The following is a 22,405-nucleotide window of genomic DNA, read 5'->3' on the forward strand; positions in this document are numbered from 1 at the left end:
AAATTACGGGAGTTGCGACCTTAACACGACTACTGAAAGTAAATATATTATTTTTTTCAGATAGGTTTTCCTTTATTAAATCAAAAGTTTAAAATCACACAGAAAGTATAATTGGAGCGTCGTTAGCTTTGGTCAGTTTATTCTACTAATTTAGTTGTTTGTGACTTATAAATCTATACAAGAAAAAAATATGGTCATAAAAGCGATTGTAATCAAAAGAAGCTAATACTTGAAATGTATTTAGTAAGTTATTTAAAACTGAAATACAAAAATTCAAACAGTTCTTGCCTAAAAAGATAGCAAACCTAACACTGGTGATTGAATAGAAAACTAAGTCTAAATGTTAGCATAATTTTTTGTATTGGAGTTTATTTTATTTACAAAAATTATGTTATACAAAACTATTATATGAACAAAACTACAGAATATACGATCTAAAAAGTAAATAACAAATACAAAACATGATCATTTTAATACATTTAAGTACAAAATTTGATTTTTGTGCAATGGAAGTTAAGTATAGTAAACCAGTTGCACAAAAAGATATGATTATAAGATAACAGCTACGTTGTCTTTGGTTGTGTATGTTTGTCGTCTTAACTTTGTTACTAAGAACTTATAGAACTGTACAAGCAGTAAGCAAATATCATTGAAAGAATCTAAAAATAAAAACATTTATAAGTTATCGTTATAGTTGTTATACAAAATATACAATTATTATGAACAAACGAATCACAAAACATCTAAAGGCGAACATTGTCTTAAAATAACATATGCATTTTTGAACTTAAAACATCTCAAAAGATTAGATTTACTCAATTATAAATAGCCTACAATTAAAATGCGTAACAAAATTTAACTTATACTTGCCTCAACTGCTAGAATGGCAATACAAATGCTGGCAATTGTGTAGTAGTAAGTACCCAGTTTAGCCTCACAGCCTATCGAGTAAAAGCTGGCTTCGTTACTAGCAGTACAGTTTGTAATACTAGAAGTTTCGTTGAGAGATCCCTGGTCGCTGGTACAGCAAGACCTCGGAAAGTCTTCACTGTCGAAGGATTTAACCCAAGTTGCATTTGCCCAGTCAGTATGTGATGTAAAGCCACAGCATTGAAACTATATACAATAAAAATAAAACTAATACAAATATTGAAATTATACAATAAAAATAATATTTTAGTATGTGAGGCTATTAAATTTATAAAATATATGCGTTAAAGTAAACTAGTAAGCTGGTTTAAAAATTGTCCGTTACAGAACATATGTAAATTTCTATGCAAGCGCTTTTTTGTACATTGATTGTCAAAGCGAAAATCTTGCCTCCAGTTTTTATACTTTTCCCAGGGAAACGAAAAATTCCTACGCGCTTAATTTTTCTCGTTGTTAAGTAAAGTTGCTTGTTTTATTTAGTTTAGCGAGGCTAAATGCGAGTATTTTACCATTGTAGTGTAACAATATGTAGTATAGTACCAGTGCGCCTTTTTCTGACAATAAGAACTTTGCGCAGTGTAGTTAAAGTATATATCAAATTTAGAATAGTTTTTTTTTGCAGTAATCATAATTAATACAAAGTAAATACTATAATGCATGATTTTACTGTCTTACAATTGATTGCAGGGCGTCCCATGCCTTAGAAATAGCAAATTGGCCTGGGTTAGTTATTGCAGTGCTTTCTGTTGAGTTAGAGCTGTACATGTTTAAGGAACTTGTTGCTAGGCCTTGGACTTTCGGATAAAACACAAATATCAAAACTCCGCCAATGATTTCGACAACGAAGATAACCAAAAGAATAATAAGGTACTGAATGTAAATGTAAAACATTATTTTTATAAGTATTAAATGTATGTAATCAAGCTCTATAACTTTTACATTGTCAAAAGTAAAAGACCAAAACATCACATTTTACTTTTGAATTGCAAATGGTTACACTGGTTTTTAGTTTATTTACCGATATTAAATATAAAAACTAAACGGCAAATCACTCTTTACCTTCTGTAAGAACTGTTTACTTTCCTTAATCGCACCACAGCATCCGAAAAATGCAATAAAAACCAGAGCTGCACCCACAGCTATCAGTACATACACTGCATTTATAATTATCGGGTTGGCGGCTATAACTTCAAGAAACGATTTTGCGTCCATTAAAACCCAGCCGCCCACTCCAACCATTGCTGATCCCGATAGCTTAAAAAACAATAACTTTTAATTATTTGATAACAACAAATTTGCGTATAAGCTTTTAAACATCACTTTTTAAGATGCTATTTTTCGAATTTTCCAAACTAGATTTCGGCAACTGCGCTAACTTTAATATACGGTCATTTTAAATTTAACTTACACTTACCAAAAACAGTAGATTTAAAAGAAACATGAGATATTTTAAGCATTTTAAACCACAGGTATCCATATTAAAATAGTATTGCAATAGTATAAAACAATTTAAGGTAACGAAAAACTGAAAAAAGTACATTTAAGTAGTAGTATTATATATAAATCCTTTTTCTATTATTTAAACAATTTGTTTAAAAATGCTTTATTTTTTAAACTGTCTTGAGCACATTTCAAACAAATATTAAATGCTAGCTTGTATAGTAATCTGTTTTACTTTGCGGCTTTGCTGCCAAAACTTGAAAATACCCTAGTTCAATATTAAAAAGTAACTAGGCATGTTTATTGTCTTGTGTCTAATCTTTATTTAAAACATTTTGATTGGCTTCGCTTTTATTATGGAATGTTATGGTGAACTCTTATTTGTTTAGGTTAATTTTTAGCCCACACATTTATGCAAACTAGGTCACAAGTAATAATTAAGTATGTAAAATAATATTGTGTCTTAGTTCACAAATTTCCTTATTACTTCACCTACATCAACACTTAGTCAAATCGAAATTTACAAAGAATTTCTTCCAATATATAGCTAGGTCCTATTTTCAAATCACTTACGTCATGTTTGAATGGGTGAAGTACCATTGAGTAGGAATCAACTTGTTTATTTCGCTGTGGGTCGTAATTGGTTGTGAAATATCAAGTATGTCCACAGTTTAGTGTAGCTACCCACGATTTTTGAGTTACTCTTGTTTAATTTCAGTTAGCAAACGTCACATACCAATCTAATAACAATGAATTTAAATTTTACATCTTTCTGTACTATATGTTTCTTTTGGTTCATTTATATTTATTTTTAAAACTAAGCGTTGCTTTAAAGGAGTTTGAGAGTAGTTTTAAGCTTGTGCTGGTAATACCTTAGGTTTTCACTCTTTCCTTGTATGTGGCGCATATTATTGACGTATTATGTTTTGACAACTTAATCGATTTTATTTTTTAACGGTTAAAGGGTTATGACAATAGATAGTTTCATAAGTGCATCTTACATACACCAATCAAGCCATAATAGTAAAGTTATCAACTTGGAACGAATAACTGTAATGACAAACACGTTTTTAAACCATGAAAATATAGAAACAATATATAAAATGCATCACTACGAAAGACAAGTAATAATAAGCTAATAAAATAAAGCGATATATTTTAAATCAGAATGTAAAACCCAAAAAAATAATAACAAAAAATAATTTCTAATGTTGATTTTTTAACCAAAGAAAAAAATCTTTTTCGGGTGTAGGGACGGTTTGTTTTGCCTGAGTTTTAATCGAATAAAAATTTTATTGACATGTAGATTGCAATGCAAAAAGCTGATGTAAGCTCAGCAACAATATTAAGTTACAAACTCAAATACAATTTGCAATATGAAGCGCTGATATCTTAAAGGTAACTCACAAAAAATATTAACAATGAAACGTAATAAGGCATATATTGTTCTCTGATTATGCTTCATATTCAACCGATCGATAAAGACAACAAGTAAAGATCATAGCCAGTAGCTGTAAAATAAAATAACTCAATTAATTCGATCGAACTACTTAAAACTTTTGATTTGCTTACTCAAAAAAAAGTCGATAGCCCAACCTTCGAATAGTATTTTAATTATTGCAATATTGTGGCAACTTACACCTAATATTTGCCCGAAATATGTTATCTACGCACCCCAAATAGCAGTTTTATTTATTTTGTAGGCCTATAAGTTAGACATATATGTATATATTGCCCACTTAGCGCCATTATATATATAGATCTACGGTTATGTGTGAATTTAAGTTTAAAATATTACCTCGACGACCAAAATTCCAAGACAGGTTCCTCCAACTGCCCAGTAGTAAGTTCGTATCTTGGTGGCACACCCAATGCTGTAAAAAGAACCTTCAGTTTCTGCCAAACAAGCAGTCTCGTCTATGAATGGTGCATCTACATTGTTCAGGTTTCGAGTACAACATGAAGTTGGGAACGGGGCATTCGCCGTGGAACTGGTAAAGTTCGAATCAGCCCAGTTTGAGTAATTTGAGTAGCCACAACATTGGAACTGTAACAATGTAAGTTTTTTTTAGATTAAAGTAAAATGTTACGAAATTTTATTCAGACATTATAAAAGGTCACAAAAACAAATTAATTGCTTTTTCATAAGTCACTCAAAGGGTGATAGGTTACCAATATATTGGTAACTTAAAACGTGCATGGACATAGTTAATCATAAAATACTTTAATAAAAAAATAAATATAACTCTAGTACGACATCTACCGGTGGTCTTGGCTCAAGGGCGAGTAGTGTGGCATTGGTGCGGTTGAACTCAAAACCTTTTGGCTCGTAGTGAGCTATACAATGACCAGTATACAACACTTCTAGACTAATTATATTTGTATTAAATATTCACTTACCACAGATTGAAGAGTGTTCCAGCTGGCGGTGACAACACTGGTGTTTGATGACTCGACGTAGTCGTTCATCGAATTAACAACGTAAGATTCCACTTGCGGAAAGTAGACGAAAGCCAAAATCCCACCAATGATCTCGACGATAAAGATGATCAAAACAATAGCGAAATACTGAAAGAAAGATTTTAGATTAACTAAACTATGATTCTACACACAATCAACAATCAAGTTGCAAGTTAGATAACAAAAGACATTGCTAAAACTTTGTTGCTCATAATTAAACTTAAACTTACAGTTCCAAGAAGGCATTTGTTTTCCTTTATAGCTCCACAGCATCCAAAGAATGCAATTACTAGAAGAGCAGCTCCGACAGCAATGATGATGTACACAGCGTTGAAGATGACTGTGTTATCAGCAACTAGGCTCATGAATGAATTTCCATCAACTAGAACCCAAATACCAACCGCTAAAAGTGCTGCTCCACAAAGCTATTAAAAGTATAACAAGTTAATTTTAAACATAAATTAAGTTTTGACTTGGTTAATACCTAAAAGTTTATTTGACTGAAAAGTTGTTAAGAAGTATACAAAGTAATTATTAGATGATTATTTCTGCTTGTTGGGTTTACTACAGCCTTTCAATAATTCAAAAATTTTAAATTGATGTAAGAAAGCTTGATATGAATAAAAGACCATTATAGTATAAAACTGAAATTAATAAAATAAAGATTTCATAGCGAAACAGTTTCGTTATTTAAGTTTACCAAAGCATACTATTCTAATAAATGGGTATTTTTTTCGGTTGACTTGGCATAATTATTTTAAGTAATATGTAATTTTCTAAACATTTTTAACAATGGGTAATACTACATAAGCTTCTATTTTTTTCTGAAAAACAGATTTTATTTAACGTTATTTCCCGAAACGTCACTGTTATAAAATGTTAAATATAGCTTTTCGCAATTTTCTGTAAGACTTTTTAAACTTAAAATAGTTTTGTTTTTGATTCATTTTAAATTTGAATGTTCTAAAGGAGTCAAATAAATAAAGGTTAATATTTTTTTAAAAATTAGTAATTTTAACCGCTTTAAAATGGCTTAATGAATTTTGTTATTTTTAAAAACTTTCACTTACGAAAAACAGTAGGTTGAAAACGAACATCGTATACTTGAGACATTTTAAACCACAACTTTCCATTTTGTAGTTTTTAGTTTTTCACAATCAGCAAAAATATCAAAAAATTAAAATAAGCTGTATATTATATAGTAAATCTATAACAAAACAACTGGAATTAAAAATTATAAAACCCAATTCAACCCAGAATTACGTTTTTAAACTATCTCAAAAAATGTAATGTTGGCTAGGTCTGTCTTTTATCGGTTCGTACTAAAATGACTTCGTCTTATAAGTGTTTTCAACAACCAAATATATATTAATACTTCGACTTATATATATACTTCTTTTTCCACGTGAGTCCTGCGTCATAAGATTGTTAGTCATTGAGCCTACTACGTATCTTGTTCAGAACCACTCAAACGAACAAAACCAAAACGATTTGTATGTTTAAGAAACAGCACAAAAGTACAATGCGGTTATTAGTGTAGTTCAGGTGATTATTTCTAAGCTTTAATAACATTAAAATTATAGACTATAAGTTTCGCTGACGGTATATACAATATATATAAAATAAATTTATTTTTTTCCTTTTGGGCATAAACTAGTCATAACGCTGCCTTGTATACTGTTTTAATGTTAAATAAAACAATATTATAATATGCTTTTTAGTTGTGGCTTCACGCATCACGTGGTTAACTACGTCACAATTCTTCAACAGCTCGATGGCAACGCCCTTTGCTACATTATATGACTACTATTTCCTGCAAAACAGGGCACACAATGTTTAAATAAAAACGACATACGGCTTAAGACGCTAAATCAGACTTATATATTAAACAAATGGGCTTTCGAGCCAATTAGATTGTGTTGCGAATTCAAATAAAGGCATTACCACGGCTTTACTAGCGAAACAGGTTTGTAAACCCTTTCACCTACGCCCGACTGCGTTTACTTACGACGTTTTGCTCTGCCGCACCAAATAAAAGCTTAAATCGTGTAATTTCAATTCTAATGTGTGGTTTTGTTTCGCCAAAGGCATAACTCTTCTTGAGTACTCTTTCAGCGCGTCGGCGATGCTTAATATTGCTTGCTTATACATATGAAAAATTTGCTAGCTTATCATATACAATAGATACGCTTATCTGTTAAATAGAAACCATGCAATCGAAAGTTGCATATTTAGCTACTTGATTTACATAAATACTTCAAAAACAAAAGCTAAAAGCTAACACCACCTGAATTTTTTTCCTAGTTTATGTTAAAGCCTACGCCCTATTCTACAAATTCTAATTTGATTGTTTTAAATAATTCTCTCAGATAATTAATGTTTTCGCTCGAGGAAACAAACTGTGTACATCAAACCAGGCTTGTTATAACGGACGATAATTTTATCACTTCCGGCAATCCATCTAACGTTTGCGAGCAGGCTTAACCGTTTAATAAAATTTAACCAAAAATGATGTAGTAACAACAATAACACAGTTAACAAATTAGATTTCTGCTAAAAAAACACTGTTCGCTTGAATTTTTAAATACGCTATCAGGCAAGTAGCAGTACAATACACAAATACAATAATTAATTTGCACAGACTAAGAGTTATTTAAAAACAAAAAACGTATTAGTACTTATATGGAATTTTTTCTTTAAAGTTTACCCGATTTAAACTTTTTTTGTCCTATTCTTAGCACGTTTTTTCTGCAACTAAATAGCACGTGATTAGCCTTACGTCATTACGTTGCTTTTCATGGGACCTGACCAAAATAGATTAATCTAAATTGACGAACTCCAGTTTTGTGATAAATTATATACTTCCAGGCGTTTAAATCTAAGCGACCTCTATTTGTCACTAACGTTCATCAGTTAATATCTAAATAATTCATAACCCTGCAAACGCCTAATTGCTAAACTTAAACCTGTTTAACATGTAATTCGTACCTTGTCGCTTTGCTGAAGTTAGACACGTTATATATAAATATAAAATTTTATATATATACTACCTTTGTCGTTTTCTATTTTTGTGAATTCACTGCTAGCGGGCAATTCTCTTATAAAACCGTCATAACTGAACACGTATTTTAACCTTTTTTATGTCATATGAGATTTTATCACATTTCCAGTTCCTATTTGTCTATACTATTGTCGAAAGTTTTAAAAGCAATTTTACGATGTGACATGCTGTTAAAACTTTTAATTTTCTACACCAATATAGTTTTATTAAAAAACTGGTAAAACCCGCTGAGACAAAAAATTTGAATTCTACGCAGGACAGTAAATTTAATAGCCAGCCGCAATACGGTTAATATTATACTGCGTTCAATATAACACTTTTTAGTCTCTAACACAATAATCAATACCTAGAAGATACATACCAATATGCCTAATAAACGGCATTAATTTTCCTTTTAATTTTCAGTAGTATTTATTTTTATGAAAATACGTTGTCTATACACAAATTACGTAATTTACTGTCGTCTATCAATAATTGCCCAAATCACATCCTGTTGCTAAATGTAAAACTATTAGGTGTTTAGGTGCGTGCACGCCTACGTTAAATGTGACGTATGTGTTAGTTATTACAAAATTGCACGTATTAGGTCATGTATTATATTAAAAAATGCCCACGGTAAGGTGGTGTCATAAAGAATTAACAAGGCATTGCTTCAACACAGATAGCACCTAATAAATACAGATTAGCACAAATTTGCGTTGGTGTTATAACATTGCAATCCGGCTAAATATAGCTTGAATGTATACCACTTGATTTTAATTGTTTAGTTTAATTTCTAATTTTAAAACGAACTACATTAGTTAATCGTGTTTGCACCATTTTCGTGTAGGTGTATACGTTAGACAAAATATAAATAAAAATTGTGTAATGCAAATGTCACAAAACAATAAGACACGTTACCATTTCACGACCTGCAATCAATTACATAAAATTGATATTTTGTATTTCTAAAAAATCTTCATACGTAATTTTTTTTCTTAAAAAATGCTCAAACGCAGTTTTTGTTATGTATTTAAAATCGCTGGTATTTGTTGTTGTTAGTTTCCTGTTTTTTGCTTTGTTTTTATTCTATTGGTTTTTATATAGCTATGAATTCATTTTACAGTAAAAAAGTGTAAATTTATAGCTTTGATACAAAAATCTAATAAACAAATGTAACCTTCCAGTAATAATTTATAGATTTTGTTTGGAAAAGCTGTGCCTATGTTAGAGCTTTATTGTAAGCCTTTTTTAAGAAAGGTTTGGGTTTAAGCTATCCTTACCCTGAGGCAAAGTGTTGCAAAGGTCGAAATAGTTTTGCATTGATAGGACTTAATCCCAAATTTTTTAATTTGTAATTTTATGATATTAACGGCATTTTGCATTAACTGACTTATTATTTCCAAACTTTAAAAAAAATTAGTTGACTTTTAAAAATAATGCGCCATCTACTATATTTCTATATTCGGTTGAATGGGTTCAGTTGCTATCGCGATTTTCAATGCTTTTCAATTTACTTTTTTTACTTGAGCTGAACGTTTTTTAAATAACTGCAATTAAACCACAGTCATGGTAAGTAAAATGTTAAAGTTTTTGGTCTTAGTTTATAATCTGTTATTGGCTCTTTTAATTATGCTAGATTGTGTAGTAAACTCAGAAGTTTAAATAATTAAATAAATATTGCAATTTGTTTTGGATTCATTTCTAGTCAGAGTCAGCTTGGTAATAACAAAATTGCATCGTCTAAAACAAACTTTGATTATTTAAACTAAAGTTTTAAAATAAGCTTTTAACACATAATTTTATAAAATTAATACGGCTTACAGTTTGTAGCTGTTTATGCTCCTATTTTATGCAATTAATTCTTCTTTATTGCCCGGCAGTGTAAAATTCTGTTTTAAAATTTTAAAGAACACTTGCTACACCACACACGAGGTTGCTGGTTCAATCCCCACTTGTCTCATGCTTGAGTAAGTCGCTATAAACGGTATGAACTCTTGCTGAGCCAGCACTTAATTAGCAGCATAATTATCGGGCAATTATAAACTATAATATACCAAACTGCCACGGGCAACTCGAGACTGGGTCGGAGTAACTGATGTTACTCTATGTTTAAGTTGCGCATTCGACTCTCCCACATCGAGGATAAAGATATATAAAAAAAAAGTTCTACCAAGCATTTTAACCATTATTGTCATACATTCTTCATCTTTAACTTTTTTGTAATGGTTATTATTTCTTATTTTAACAGCCTCCCAAATCACCGAACAGATCAGGTAAATCAACTCCTACAAGAGGACGTCCAGCCATTGATAAAAATGAAGAGAAACTCCAGCAAGAAGAGGAAGAAATGAGGTTGAAAGCTGAGAAGGAAGAACAAGAAAGAAAATTAAAAGAGGTTTTGAAAAATCAAAAATGCATTTAATATGATTTTTTACAGAACTTAGGTTTTTTATTGAAAATTATTTATGATTTATATTGCTACACTGCATGAGGTCATGGGTTTAATTTCCACCGCTCTCATACTGTAGCGCCCTTGAGTAGGGCACTTTAAACGGTATGAACACCTGCTAAGCCAACACTTATTTAGCAGCATAATTACTGGGCAATTATAATCTATAATATCCCAAACTGCTAAAAGCAACTCGGGACTGGGTCGGAGTAACTGTTGTTACTCTATGTCTAGGTTGTGCATTCGACCTTTCCACATTGAGGATAAAGATATATACAAAAAAAAGTTGTTGCAATTGTGATATATAAACTTTTTCTAAAGTTAAAAGAAATTAAAGAAAAGGAAAGAAGGGAAGCCTTGGAAGGAATAAGAGAAAAGGAATCTTCGGAAACTTTTAATGAGCTTGATGTTATTCGAAATGCTTTCACTGATACTGAAAATGATAGAAAAGCAAACTCAGAGGTTGATTTTTGTTTAAATTAACAATACATAGTTAGCGATAGTTAGTTTTTTAGTAATTAGATGTAGAAAATAGATATTTGTATTGCTTAATATTGTGATTTAAATTAAAAACAAGGTTTGGCTTGCAATACATATTGCCTATATTGGCCCGAAAATTAAGTTAACAAAAAGAAACCTAAAAAACCGGCAGTGTGGGGTAGTAGTCAGAACACTAGCTACACTGCCTTAGGATTGGGGTTTAATCTCCACTGCTCCAATGCTGTAGCCCCCCTTAAGTAAGGCACTTTAAACGGTATGAACTCTTGCAGATCCAGCACCTAATCTGCAACATAATTATCGGACAAAAAAATTCTACAATATCTTGAACTACCAAAGGCAACTCGAGACTGGGTCAGGGTAACTGATGTTACTCTATGTTTAGGTCGACCTTTTTACATCGAGTGTGAATATGTGTATAAAAAAAAGGCTAAAAATGTAAATATTCTAAGTTTAATTTTTGAATAATTTAATTCCAATTTATTACAGTGGGATCGGTTTATGAGATGTGATGGTAGGCCTGATCCAACATCAGTTAAGGAAATTAACACTTTTATTACGTTAAAGCAAGAAAATGGAAATCCTGATATTAATGTTGTTCTTGAGGATGCAAAGCTTATTTTATCGGTAAGAATTTTGTTACGATTTGTAAGAAAATTGACTTTGAGTTTTATTAATATTTTTTGCACAAAACAACAATTTCTTTTTTTTAATTAAAGACAATATTTAGAACTTTTAAAATTAATTTAGCCTATTTTTTTAAATTTCTTTTTATTTTGTTTTAGTTGATTGATGAACTAAGCCTAATAATCCGTGAAGACGCTGAACCCAGTCATGTTGCTAAATTAAAACAAACGATTCTTTCACTTCAAAATCTGCTTTCTGCAAGATATGATGAGGCAACCTTAAAGTTACTGAAGGTAAAAGAAATACATGAATTAAAACTTTAAAATTAAAAAAAATCTAAGTTCTTTATGAATATAACCTGCCAGCGTGGTGTAGTGGTCAGAACACATGTCTTTACTACATAAAAGTTTTGGGTTCAATCCCCACTGCTTACATGCTGTAGCTCACTTAAGTAAGACGCTTTTAACGGTATTAACTCAACACTTAATCAGCAGCTCAATTATTGGGCAACTATAATCAATAATATCCCAAACTGCCAAAGGCTACTCAAGACTGGGTCAGGGTAACCCAAATTACTCTATGTTTAGGTTGCAAAGTCAATCTTTCCACATTGAGGATAAATTTATACAAAAAATAGTGTCCCACTTTAGGGTTTTTGCTTTATTTGTTTATATTTTTGATAGGAAGCAAGTTATGAAGCTGATTCTGAAACTGGAAATCTTCAGAAAACCGTACAAGGAGTTTATGAATCTTTGATGCTTTGGGGAAACTTAAATAAAAATCCGAGGTTTAAAGCGTTCGAATTTGATGCTGCTAAAGTAACATTCGAACTACCAAAGATTTTAGCGATGTCTGATATTGCTAGTAAGTATTTCAATTAAAAGGAACCATCAACTAAAAAATATTCATTTTATCTAATTACGAATACATATTGGTGTTTAAAATTTTTTATAGTGTTTTTTTTATGTATATATCTTTATCTTTGATGTGGGAAAGTCGAATGCACGACTTAAACATAGAGTAACATCAGTTACTTTGACCCAGTCTTGAGTTGCCTGTGGCAGTTTAGGATATTATAGATTATAATTGCCCGATAATTATGCTGCTGATTAAGTGCTTGCTCAGCAGGAGTTTAAACCGTTTAGAGCGCATTTACTCAACGGCGCTACAGCATGATAGCAGTGGGGATTGAACCCACAACTTCATGTATGGTGTAGCAAGTGTTCTTACCACTACACCACACTGTCAGTTAATATTAAGTATCTAGCCCTTTCAATTGCTTTATTTTATTTCAAATTATTTAGTTCGAGTTTTGCACACAAAATTTGATCACTACTCTCATCAGTGCAGCACTCACTTACCAAAAGAAAAAAAGAAGAAAATTGTTGAAGAAGGTATTATAGTTTATTATACCAGTTAGCTCATTTTAAATATCAAAAAAATAAATTTATGGATTTATTGATCAGTAAATTTATAATAATTACTTGTTTTAGCTCCCAAACCAGAAGAAGAGATTAAAAAAGAAGAAGGGGAAGAAGGAGAGAGTGAAGAGAAAAAGGACGAGGAAGAGAAACCTGACACAGCTGATGGAAGAAAGGTTTTTACTTTTTTTTAACATTTTTCATGTTTACAATCCCTTAACTCAAGCTTACAAATAGCAACAGCCCAACAAATTTATGTCTAGTTAGGTAGTAAATGGGTTTGCGTTTAATCACCTGACAGTGTAACTTTAAATAACGTTTAAACATAATTTTTTTAGAGCGAAATAAGCAATGCTACATCAACTGATAAACCAGTTGAAGAAAAGGAAGAAGGTTTTTGTTTTTTTCTCAATATAAAAGTCAACAGCCTAATTTATTTTACTATTCTGAAAATACTTAGTTATGTATTGATGACTGCAATAATGTTTAGTTAAAATACAGTAAAAATGTTATTTCTGACTTTGCAATTTAAAATGGTTTAAAGCAACTTAAGTCCTCAATTTTAACCCCTTTTTTTTAAATCTTTCATAACCACTCATAACAACTTTTACATTTACAACTTCTTGTATTCCTTTTTAGGTGCGGAAGCTGAAACCAAAGAAGCTCCCCTTGTTCCGGAAGTCAAGATCATCGTGGAAGAAGAGGAGTTGGATGAGATCCTTGATGCGGATGTTGTCGATCTCAGACAATTTTCACCACTGGGAGGCGTTTACCAAGTTAATTTGCATCAGCTTCCCCCACAACCCAAAGTGGTTAAAGGGTGGACTCTAACTCAGGTAGTTTACCTTAAAATGATACCTTTAGATTTGTGGTTCAAATCCTATTTTTTTTTGTATATATCTTTATCCTCGATGTGGGAAAGTCGATTGCACAATTTAAACATAGAGTAACATTAGTTACTCCGACCCAGTCTCGAGTTGCCTGTAGCAGTTTGGGATATTATAGATTATAATTGCCCGATAATTAACCTGCTGATTAGGTGCGAACTCAGCAGGAGTTCATACCGTTTGTAGCGCCTTACTCAAGGGCGCTACAGCATGAGATCAGTGGGGATTGAACCCACAATCTCATGTGTGGTGTAGCAAGTGTTCTACACACCTCCCCCATTCTGCTATTAAGAGCATTCCAAAACGTTTTATTCTAATAAGTATATAAATTATTCAATTTTTTAACGAAAGATTATTAATCTTGAAATAAAAATAAAATTAAAATAAAGCTTCAGGAACTTAGGTTAAGTAATCCAAACACTGGGTAAATTTATTACTGCATGTAGTAGTCTTATAAGGTGGAGTTTATCTGTTAATACATAAGCCTAAGGTTGTTAAGCAATAATATTATGCCGAAAATTTAATAGAGTTTTAATGTAATACACTCTTATTTCTTATTATGTTTAGAAGAACATTTAATAAATGTATTTTTTTACAGATAATAGATAAACCGTTGAAGTCGGTCTCCTACCCTTCTGACATTGCACCGCTTGGGAGAACACAGTCACGTGTTTCATCAGCTGTTCCTAAGACAGAAGACGGAGCTGAAGGAACGAGTCCCTCAAAAACTCCTCTTGAACAACAACAACCTCCTATCGGGATAATTCTCGGTCTTCCTAGTGACGTCATCTTTTTCGAAGAGCCTCAGGTCGCGAAGTGGGATGATAAAGGTGATAAGACTGGCAGCGTGGTGTAGTGGTTAGAAAACTTGGCTTTACTACATGAGGTTTTGGGTTTAATTTCTACTGCTTTTATGCAGTTCTTCAGTAAGGTGCAATTAACAATAAAAATTTCTGCAGAGCTGAATACCAATCAGCAGTTTTTTTAACGTGCGGTTATATTCTATAATTTCCCAAACTGCCAAAGACAACTTAAAACTCAGTCGGGGTGAATGATGTTACCCTATTTTTTAGGCATAAAAGTCAACCTTCTCACATTAAGGACGAATGAAAACAAAGAAAAAAGTTTGTATCCTTTTTAAAATTTGAGACGATAAGTTGTGCTTGTCTCTTTACAAATATAACCTTTTAAATATTTTTTCTATAGACAAACATTGGAAAATGTCAGGTATAACTGACCCGAATTACAACGAAGAAGAGCGGACGTTCTCGTTTAAAACTGCCGAATTTGGAACATTTTCGTTATCCCAAGACGCCCATCTTAACATGCCGTTTCAATCGTGGGAACTTAAACCGAAGGGAAATGACTCCGTGATGTTGACTGTTATTGCAGCCATAGTTGAGGCCGAAATTGAAATAAAAGTAAGATACATTATAAAGCCTTAATTGTTGGTATTCTTATTGCTGATGTATATCGTTACATGCTTCATAAAAGAGAACCGAATACAATATTTATAAGAATATCCACTATATAATAGACAAGATAAGTTTGGTATTTAAAAAACAAATATTTGTTACTTATTATGCATCCTAATTTTAACATTTATCGTAATAGGGAACTGAGTGCAAGCTAATAAGTCCGGAAGACGATCCACCAAAAGAGTTAGGTCATATATTCGATAAATGGATGGGTGTGAACGATCTTATATCTTTAATGCAAAAAGCTGGAGTCAATATTTTTCCCGAGGCCGACTCAAGAAAATTTGTCAGCGTACAAGAAAAGGTAAAATTTAAATTTTACACAATATTTAACTTAAATTGACCGGCAGCGTGGTGTAGTGGTAAGAACACTTGCTACACCACACATGAGGTCGTGGGTTCAATCCCCATTGATCTCATGCTGTAGCGCCCTTGAGTAAGGCGCTACAAACGGTATGAACTCCTACTGAGTCAGCACTTAATCAGCAGCATAATTATCGGGCAATTATAATCTATAATATCCCAAACTCCCACAGGCAAGTCGAGTTACTTTATGTTTAAGTCGCACATTCGACTTTCCCACATCGAGGATAAAGATACATACATTTTTCTAGCGTATGTTTTTGTTTTAGAAAGTGTATATGGATTGGGTTTATGGTCAAATGGCTGTTTTATCGACTGGATTTTCATTCTCGTGGAGTAAATGGAATAGTGATGGCAACGATGCTCGAGTTATACTTCAGGTAAGTAAGAATTTATATGGTTATCCAAACAGAAAATACATTAATCCATAACTACAGCAAATAATATTGACCCCTTTGGTATTTAAACCTGGGACCCCAGGTGTGAAGAATGAACTTAGAAATTTTGACATCCAAATTAGGTGATTATAATTAAGCCTAAAATACTTTTCTCCGGTTAGGTTGCGCCCTACGTGTCAGGCAATAATAAATCCAGACATGAAGAGGATTGGTCAATATATGCCGTCACAGACGAGTTGTCTTACAAACTAGCCCTAACCGAAACCGACGATGATTTTTCGGACGAAATTTTTGAAGATGCTTCTTACCACATCGATTTACTGCACGCCGTGCGTTCGACGTCTCTAAATGGTGATACTGGTGGAACTATACTTAACTCGTTGGTCGATAAAGCCAAGCTCGTCGACAAGTTTTTCGTGAACACTGTGTATACGCTTTTGAAAGCTACAGACGTAATATCCTATTCTTAAAACGACTATCGCTGAATTTATAGTATTTTGTGGCCTTACTTTAACTTTGTATTTTATCAATATGCTATTTTTGTTAATTATTCTCTGTGTTTAAAGTTTAAATACAATACATCGTATAATGTTTAGTGTTTGTCACATATTTATACCTATAACAACCATATTTAGTAATTTACTAAAAACTTGCGGTCACTATGTATTGAGGAGGTTAACTTACGTAGGTATGAAGAAAGAGTTTTATTTATTTAATGAGTGAAGCTAAAGCAGAACTGAAAGCAATATTTTATAACGTCAAAGCATACATTACTACCGTATGGTTTTTGTTTGTCAAGGTTATTTATCCAATTTTATAACATCATAGAGTAATCAAACTACACTCTGAATTAAAAAAAAGAAAAAAATATTTTAAAATTTGTAAACTTTATGTTAAATATTTTTAGTAAATTAGGTGCGTTTTTGAAAATAAAAAATAAAAAATGTGAACTTATTTTGGACAGAGACGCCCTTATTGTGTCCGTTTTGTAGCAAGCTGCAAAATGCGCTGGTTGGTTTTCTAAACAAAAACTGAAATAATGCGAAGTGTTGTTTTTTTGCAGTCGATTAAATTTTATGGTTTCGTGGTCAGTTTTATTAACTGCTTTTTTTCTACTATTTAAAGTTGTTTATTTACTTAATTTTGGTTCAATTCTTTTAATGGTAGTTAATTTATAAGAACTCGTACAGATAAAGTATAAAATCTGCCAGTACGCAGCTCAAGCGCGCACAATTTACTGTCAAATGTCAGTTTGTTATATTAATAGTCAGATAGTTAAATGTCAGAATGTGTCATAGAATTTCTGTGAGGAAGGTTGCGTTTTACTATAAACGCAATCAATCTGTCAATTTACAAATAGAATTAAAGTCAGACACTTTATTAAGAAATTAGTAATTATTTTATGGCTTAATGTTTAAAATCTGGTAAATTTATATTTTTATGCGCTTTGCAATTTTTTCAACAAGCTTCTCAAATATGTTATTATAAAAATGTGTTTTTTTAATTTTTTAGTGACTTTTTGTATTATTTTAAAATGGCTTCTGCTAATTTTAACTCCACTGACAAGGACTCTTGGTATATGGGATCAATTTCCAGAAAGGATACTCAGGATAAATTGTTGCGGCAAAAACATGGCACTTTTCTGGTACGAGACAGCAATACTTGCCCAGGAGATTTTGTGTTATCTGTAAGTGAAAATAGCAAAGTGAGCCACTACATCATTAACAACCTTAAAAGCAAACTTAAAATCGGGGATCAAAATTTTGCAAACATGGCCGAACTGCTTGATTTTTACAAAATACATTATCTTGATACGACAACGCTTATTGAACCTATTGCAAAAACACTAAAAAATAACCTCCCAATTCCGATGACAAGCGGAAGACAATCCTACCCCTCGGCAATGAACGGCCCGCTTAGTCAAGATGTTGTTGACAGCGCTCCTGCCAAATCAACACTGCCCGACGTTGTTAGAGCACTTTTTGATTTCAAAAGCGATGATCCAGATGATTTGCCTTTCATGAAAGGTGAAAAGTTAGAAATTATCGAAAAACCAGAGGAGAATTGGTGGAATGCGAGGAATGCTCAAGGACGGATCGGTCAAATTCCCGTTCCATATGTTGAACCATTTGTGCCAAATCGAAATTCAACCCCAGGCACTTACCAGTTACCCGGCATAACTCAGGTAAAGTTAAAATATTGCTGTATGAAGTTATTTGTTTATATATTTTTGAAATATTTAAACTGTTATATTTTATCTTTAACACATTTTTTTTATTTTAAATTTTTATAATAACTTATCCTTTTTTATTTATAATCTAGTGTCAGAAAAGTTTCAGAACCATTGTATTTTTTAATAGTTAATAGATTACAGATAACAATTTAAAATTGAGGAAAACCATTATGTGTAGTTTGGATTATAAACAGTCAATTGAAACGTCAAATAAGAACAGCATGCCAAAGTTATAGAATTATTTAAGTTTTATAGATAAAGACTAACTCTTGCGAACTTTGTGTATTTAGCTAAGATTAAGTATTTACTTATCTCTACATTATAATTTACAAGTAGCAAACTTGAACCATCCTAGATGCTAGATCTAGTTAACAGACAACATTTTTTGCTATTTGCTCTTTAGATTTTACAAGTAGACTTTTCCTAGTGGTGTAGTTTTTTTATATCAACCTCACTCGATCTTTTTTCTCAATTTTTTAATTTTTTTTTGTTTTTTTTAGTCTCTCCAACAAAGACCTATGTCAATGCCAAGTATAACAAATCCTTTGAGAGCTGAAGTTATAACAAGAAGAGTACCAAATGCATATGATCCAAGTGCACTAGCATTGGAGGTATGTATTTTTTGTACATCACACTTGAAAGCGAATTATCTCTTAAGCTAGTCTCTAGTAGAATTGGATATGTGTCATATTTATTTGTATATTATTGGTATTCCAAAAAAACTTGTTCTTTAATGCGAATTTATTTTAAAATAGGAATTTTAGTGCCATTTTTATTTAACGATTGGCAAACTTAAATTAATACCTTTTTAAAGTTTTGACCTTATAATAAAATTAAAATTGTCATTTATTTTTAAACATTAAACAAAACCAATTAACTTTACAATTTATCGAAAGGTGGGAGAATACATTCAAGTGACAAAAATTAACAAGAGCGGCCAGTGGGAGGGAATATGTAACGGAAAGCAAGGTTGGTTTCCCTTTACCCACGTCAAACTACTTGACACCCACTCGGGGAGTGGGGAGATTTGAAACATTAAATCATAATACAAAGTGGAGACAGACTTACCCCCGGCGCCCCCCAAAACTAACTTCTGCGAAGGGTTAAGTTGGGGGGATTAATTTTTTAACATTTGCAAATTAAAACCTGTACGAAAAAATACTCTTGCTTGCATTTGTTAACCAATTATGCAAATCGCGATAATTCATTTATGATCAGTTATGAGGTCATAATAACAATAACAACAATAATTTCTTAAAATTGAACGTAAATTTTCGACGCTGATCATATGTTTTGTTTTATGGTGTATACACTATTATTATTATTCAATTATGTGCCTAGCAATCAAGTTTTAACTTTTTTTTTTCAATATTTTGTACTAATGAAATTTATGTTAACAATAGTCCAGACAATTCAAGTAAAAAAATATCAAGGATAACAATAGAGTGTATATTTAAAATTATGTTTTTCTACAATAGTTGTAAATAATAATTATTTGTATAAAAAAGCCAAAATTTAACTTTTTTAAATTTCGGTACTTGTCATCCAAATTTCATAAAATTTGTTTTTTTCATTCATAATTTTGAATATTAGAGTATTTGGCATAACTGCGCATTTTATATATTTTTCATATTTAATAAAAACCTATTGTTTTTTGTTAGCCTTATTATTTTATTTGAATTAAATTCATACCTATTTTTTAAAAATGCAAATAATATATGGCAAAATAAACCAAAAAGTATACTATTTGTTCAAATGTTTTGAAATTTATCAAAAACCCATTTATTTTGTTTTTTTCTTAATTAACACAACTTTCTGAAGTTGTAAAATTTTTTTTTCCCTAATTGTTTTTTCTATTTTGTTTGCCTTTTCGAAAGAATGTTAATTGTTTGTTATTTTAACCTCTTCGTTAATAAGTAAAATTTTGCGGCCAAATCAGTTACCATCAAATTATTACAAATCTGTTGCAATGTCTTCTCAATAATTTTAAATATATTATTTCGTGTATTGTAAAGGCATTGGCAAAGAACTAACATTTGAAATTTTGTTTTTTCTTTTCTGGTGCTAAATGGTATGCTATGCTACTATTAATTTGTGTCCTTAAAAATGAACTTGTGTTTTTTATTATTTGCTTTTACAATTGTTTTTCTTATAATAGTGTACATATTTATAGCAATGTCTCTCACGCTTGGCTTTTATTATTAGTTGTGTTTTTTTAATCGTTTTAAACTCTTTCCTTTACCCGATTGCATTATGTTCAAAATTTCTAACCATTTAATTATTATAACATAATGCGCAAACTACGCTTGTGTTGTGTGATTAAAGCTAGGTGTGTAGAAAAGTTGGACACTAAAAATAAAACGTGTTCTACTTTGGATAGATCGTAAGAACTGAGTTGGCAATAGAAACGTAATTGCCTGCCCGCAGGCCTTTAATACAACCAGACCGAAAATCGAATCCATGACGTCATATTTTGACTAAACTCGTTAAATGACTTCATTTTATTCATATTCGAAGTAAGGGAACAAATTACACGTACTATGTAGGGTCACACAAACTTTATATTGTACAGAGCTTCCTGCTTTTTGACAAAAACCAGTTTTTGTGCCGTTATTAATGATCATTTGTTTACCCAAAATGCCAGTCACGTTTTTAGGTTTTCTGCTTTTCGATAACGTTGGCATAATTCCCGCGTATTTTAATGAGTTAGTTCTACGTCACAGGCCTAACGTTTTAGTTAAACGTTGGTATTAGTTGAAAACGTTTGTTGTGATCGCTTTACTTTGTTGTTTTTGGGTTAGGCGAATAACTTTAAAAAAAAACTCTGACTACGTGCATTTTTACGGACTAATTTCACTTAATTGAAAATCATTTGACCGAAAACACCATTTTACCGACAATAATACAATTTTTGTTAATTTCTGCTTACCCTAACTTTTTTCTGAAAAATGCCAATTAATTTCTAAAAGTAATTTACCTTTAATTAAAAAAAATTTAATAATAATTTCTGAAAAAAAAAATTATGTGTAATTTTAGTAAAATACCGTTTTATTATTTTGATTTTTAGGCAAATGTTTATTCTGTTAAGTGGGGCCATTTTTTTAGTTAATTATATATCTATTGTGTTATGTAATATATATGTTTTGATAACTGTATTTTAACATACGTTTATCGTAATATATTAAAAAAAAAATACGAACACTCCTTACTTGATTTATTGATAAAATCATGGATTGTTAAATTTAAATAACAAAAAAATGTAAAAACTCGTGACTTTTCGAGCCATGAAATACACCATCTTGTGGTTATATTAGACAAGAAATAAAAATTCCCGCTTTTAGTAAAAGAAAACTTTAATAATAGTAACGAAAATATATGTCGTCATTAATTTAACAGTTCATAATTTTCTATTTAGCAACAATCTTTTAAAAAAGATATTATTTTTAAATCAAGCAACTTTTTTGAATTACTTCGGTTTATTTAAAAGTTCCACCCAATTATGGAGTCAAATAACATGTTATAAATATTTTAATACGTAATATTATACCTTTTTTTAAATATAAAAACACATAGACAGACTATATTATATATTAGGATAAATTTATTAATAAATAAATTATTACTAATATTAAGTAAAATTATATTTTACACTGTGTAAATAAAAACAATGTTTTCAAAGAATAGTACCTCAAATATGTAACAATGGCGTAGTCTTAATAAATATTTTCCAAACTATTATCCGGCCTTAGTTAAATATTAACTTTGAATAATAAAAGATATATGACAATAGTTTTTATGTTTTGTCCATTTGAATACCTCATAAAAGACTGAAACAGTTTTATTTAACAAACCTGTTTACCTCAGAAATAGCCTTAAGCCATATAATTGTTGTGTGTTAGGTAAGGTTTGTTTTAAAATAGAAATTTTAGGTTTTTGAAAGAAAAGTGGTTTTAGACTCTATTTTAATTGGATAGGAGTAAAAGGAATTGCATTTCCTTAAGATAGGTCTAGATTGCAATCTATAAACACTTTCTTTTTATGAATTGACTTTACATCTTATTAATTATCAGTGCCTGTTTAGTATTACACCATTACTTCAATATGGTACCGAACAGTCACGCGACTCTTAGAAATTTTTCCATTATCTAAGATAACAATAATATACGCGTCAGTGAGCA

At 31.1% G+C, this 22,405-nt stretch overlaps 4 protein-coding genes across 4 annotated transcripts; 2 read left to right on the top strand and 2 right to left on the bottom strand.

The window, feature by feature from the left end:
• Positions 1 to 156: 156 nt before the first annotated feature.
• LOC145743718 (tetraspanin-18-like) lies at positions 157 to 2,713 on the bottom strand. Its single transcript, XM_082561755.1, has 5 exons — positions 2,345 to 2,713; positions 1,990 to 2,184; positions 1,606 to 1,800; positions 871 to 1,116; positions 157 to 659 (listed from the first exon to the last, which is right to left on the bottom strand). Exons 1-5 carry the CDS (start codon positions 2,468 to 2,470, stop codon positions 609 to 611), a joined length of 813 nt encoding a protein of 270 aa, XP_082417881.1. The 5' UTR covers positions 2,471 to 2,713; the 3' UTR covers positions 157 to 608.
• Positions 2,714 to 3,407: 694 nt separating this feature from the next.
• On the bottom strand, positions 3,408 to 6,058 carry LOC145743728 (tetraspanin-18-like). Its single transcript, XM_082561766.1, has 5 exons — positions 5,901 to 6,058; positions 5,061 to 5,255; positions 4,771 to 4,938; positions 4,169 to 4,417; positions 3,408 to 3,881 (listed from the first exon to the last, which is right to left on the bottom strand). Exons 1-5 carry the CDS (start codon positions 5,961 to 5,963, stop codon positions 3,825 to 3,827), a joined length of 732 nt encoding a protein of 243 aa, XP_082417892.1. The 5' UTR covers positions 5,964 to 6,058; the 3' UTR covers positions 3,408 to 3,824.
• A 3,349-nt stretch (positions 6,059 to 9,407) lies between these two features.
• LOC145750744 (dynein axonemal intermediate chain 7 homolog) lies at positions 9,408 to 16,566 on the top strand. The gene is made up of 15 exons (XM_082566828.1): positions 9,408 to 9,442; positions 10,122 to 10,268; positions 10,644 to 10,784; positions 11,310 to 11,447; positions 11,606 to 11,740; positions 12,131 to 12,311; positions 12,752 to 12,841; positions 12,941 to 13,044; positions 13,207 to 13,261; positions 13,508 to 13,704; positions 14,354 to 14,585; positions 14,962 to 15,176; positions 15,370 to 15,537; positions 15,866 to 15,976; positions 16,156 to 16,566. Exons 1-15 carry the CDS (start codon positions 9,440 to 9,442, stop codon positions 16,462 to 16,464), a joined length of 2,226 nt encoding a protein of 741 aa, XP_082422954.1. The 5' UTR covers positions 9,408 to 9,439; the 3' UTR covers positions 16,465 to 16,566.
• A 945-nt stretch (positions 16,567 to 17,511) lies between these two features.
• LOC145740747 (crk-like protein) lies at positions 17,512 to 20,609 on the top strand. The gene is made up of 3 exons (XM_082558582.1): positions 17,512 to 18,179; positions 18,728 to 18,838; positions 19,124 to 20,609. Exons 1-3 carry the CDS (start codon positions 17,529 to 17,531, stop codon positions 19,256 to 19,258), a joined length of 897 nt encoding a protein of 298 aa, XP_082414708.1. The 5' UTR covers positions 17,512 to 17,528; the 3' UTR covers positions 19,259 to 20,609.
• Positions 20,610 to 22,405: the final 1,796 nt, after the last annotated feature.

The sequence above is a fragment of the Corella eumyota genome, chromosome 1, assembly GCF_963082875.1.
Source record: "Corella eumyota chromosome 1, kaCorEumy4.1, whole genome shotgun sequence".
Taxonomy (NCBI): domain Eukaryota; kingdom Metazoa; phylum Chordata; class Ascidiacea; order Phlebobranchia; family Corellidae; genus Corella; species Corella eumyota.

Excerpts from the sequence above, each read along its gene's own strand:
- LOC145740747 (XM_082558582.1), top strand. The coding sequence starts at position 17,529 with ATGGCTTCTGCTAATTTTAACTCCACTGACAAGGACTCTTGGTATATG. Across the intron at positions 18,180-18,727 it reads AGTTACCCGGCATAACTCAG|TCTCTCCAACAAAGACCTAT; the intron begins GTAAAGTTAAAA and ends TGTTTTTTTTAG. Across the intron at positions 18,839-19,123 it reads CAAGTGCACTAGCATTGGAG|GTGGGAGAATACATTCAAGT; the intron begins GTATGTATTTTT and ends ATTTATCGAAAG.
- LOC145743718 (XM_082561755.1), bottom strand. The coding sequence starts at position 2,470 with ATGTACTTTTTTCAGTTTTTCGTTACCTTAAATTGTTTTATACTATTG. Across the intron at positions 1,117-1,605 it reads GGGACGCCCTGCAATCAATT|TTTCAATGCTGTGGCTTTAC; the intron begins GTAAGACAGTAA and ends TATTGTATATAG. Across the intron at positions 660-870 it reads TTGCCATTCTAGCAGTTGAG|ATTCTTTCAATGATATTTGC; the intron begins GCAAGTATAAGT and ends TTTTATTTTTAG.
- LOC145743728 (XM_082561766.1), bottom strand. The coding sequence starts at position 5,963 with ATGGAAAGTTGTGGTTTAAAATGTCTCAAGTATACGATGTTCGTTTTC. Across the intron at positions 5,256-5,900 it reads TTTTCAACCTACTGTTTTTC|CTTTGTGGAGCAGCACTTTT; the intron begins GTAAGTGAAAGT and ends TACTTTTAATAG. Across the intron at positions 4,418-4,770 it reads GGAACACTCTTCAATCTGTG|TTCCAATGTTGTGGCTACTC; the intron begins GTAAGTGAATAT and ends ACATTGTTACAG.
- LOC145750744 (XM_082566828.1), top strand. Across the intron at positions 13,705-14,353 it reads AAGGGTGGACTCTAACTCAG|ATAATAGATAAACCGTTGAA; the intron begins GTAGTTTACCTT and ends ATTTTTTTACAG. Across the intron at positions 14,586-14,961 it reads CGCGAAGTGGGATGATAAAG|ACAAACATTGGAAAATGTCA; the intron begins GTGATAAGACTG and ends TTTTTTCTATAG.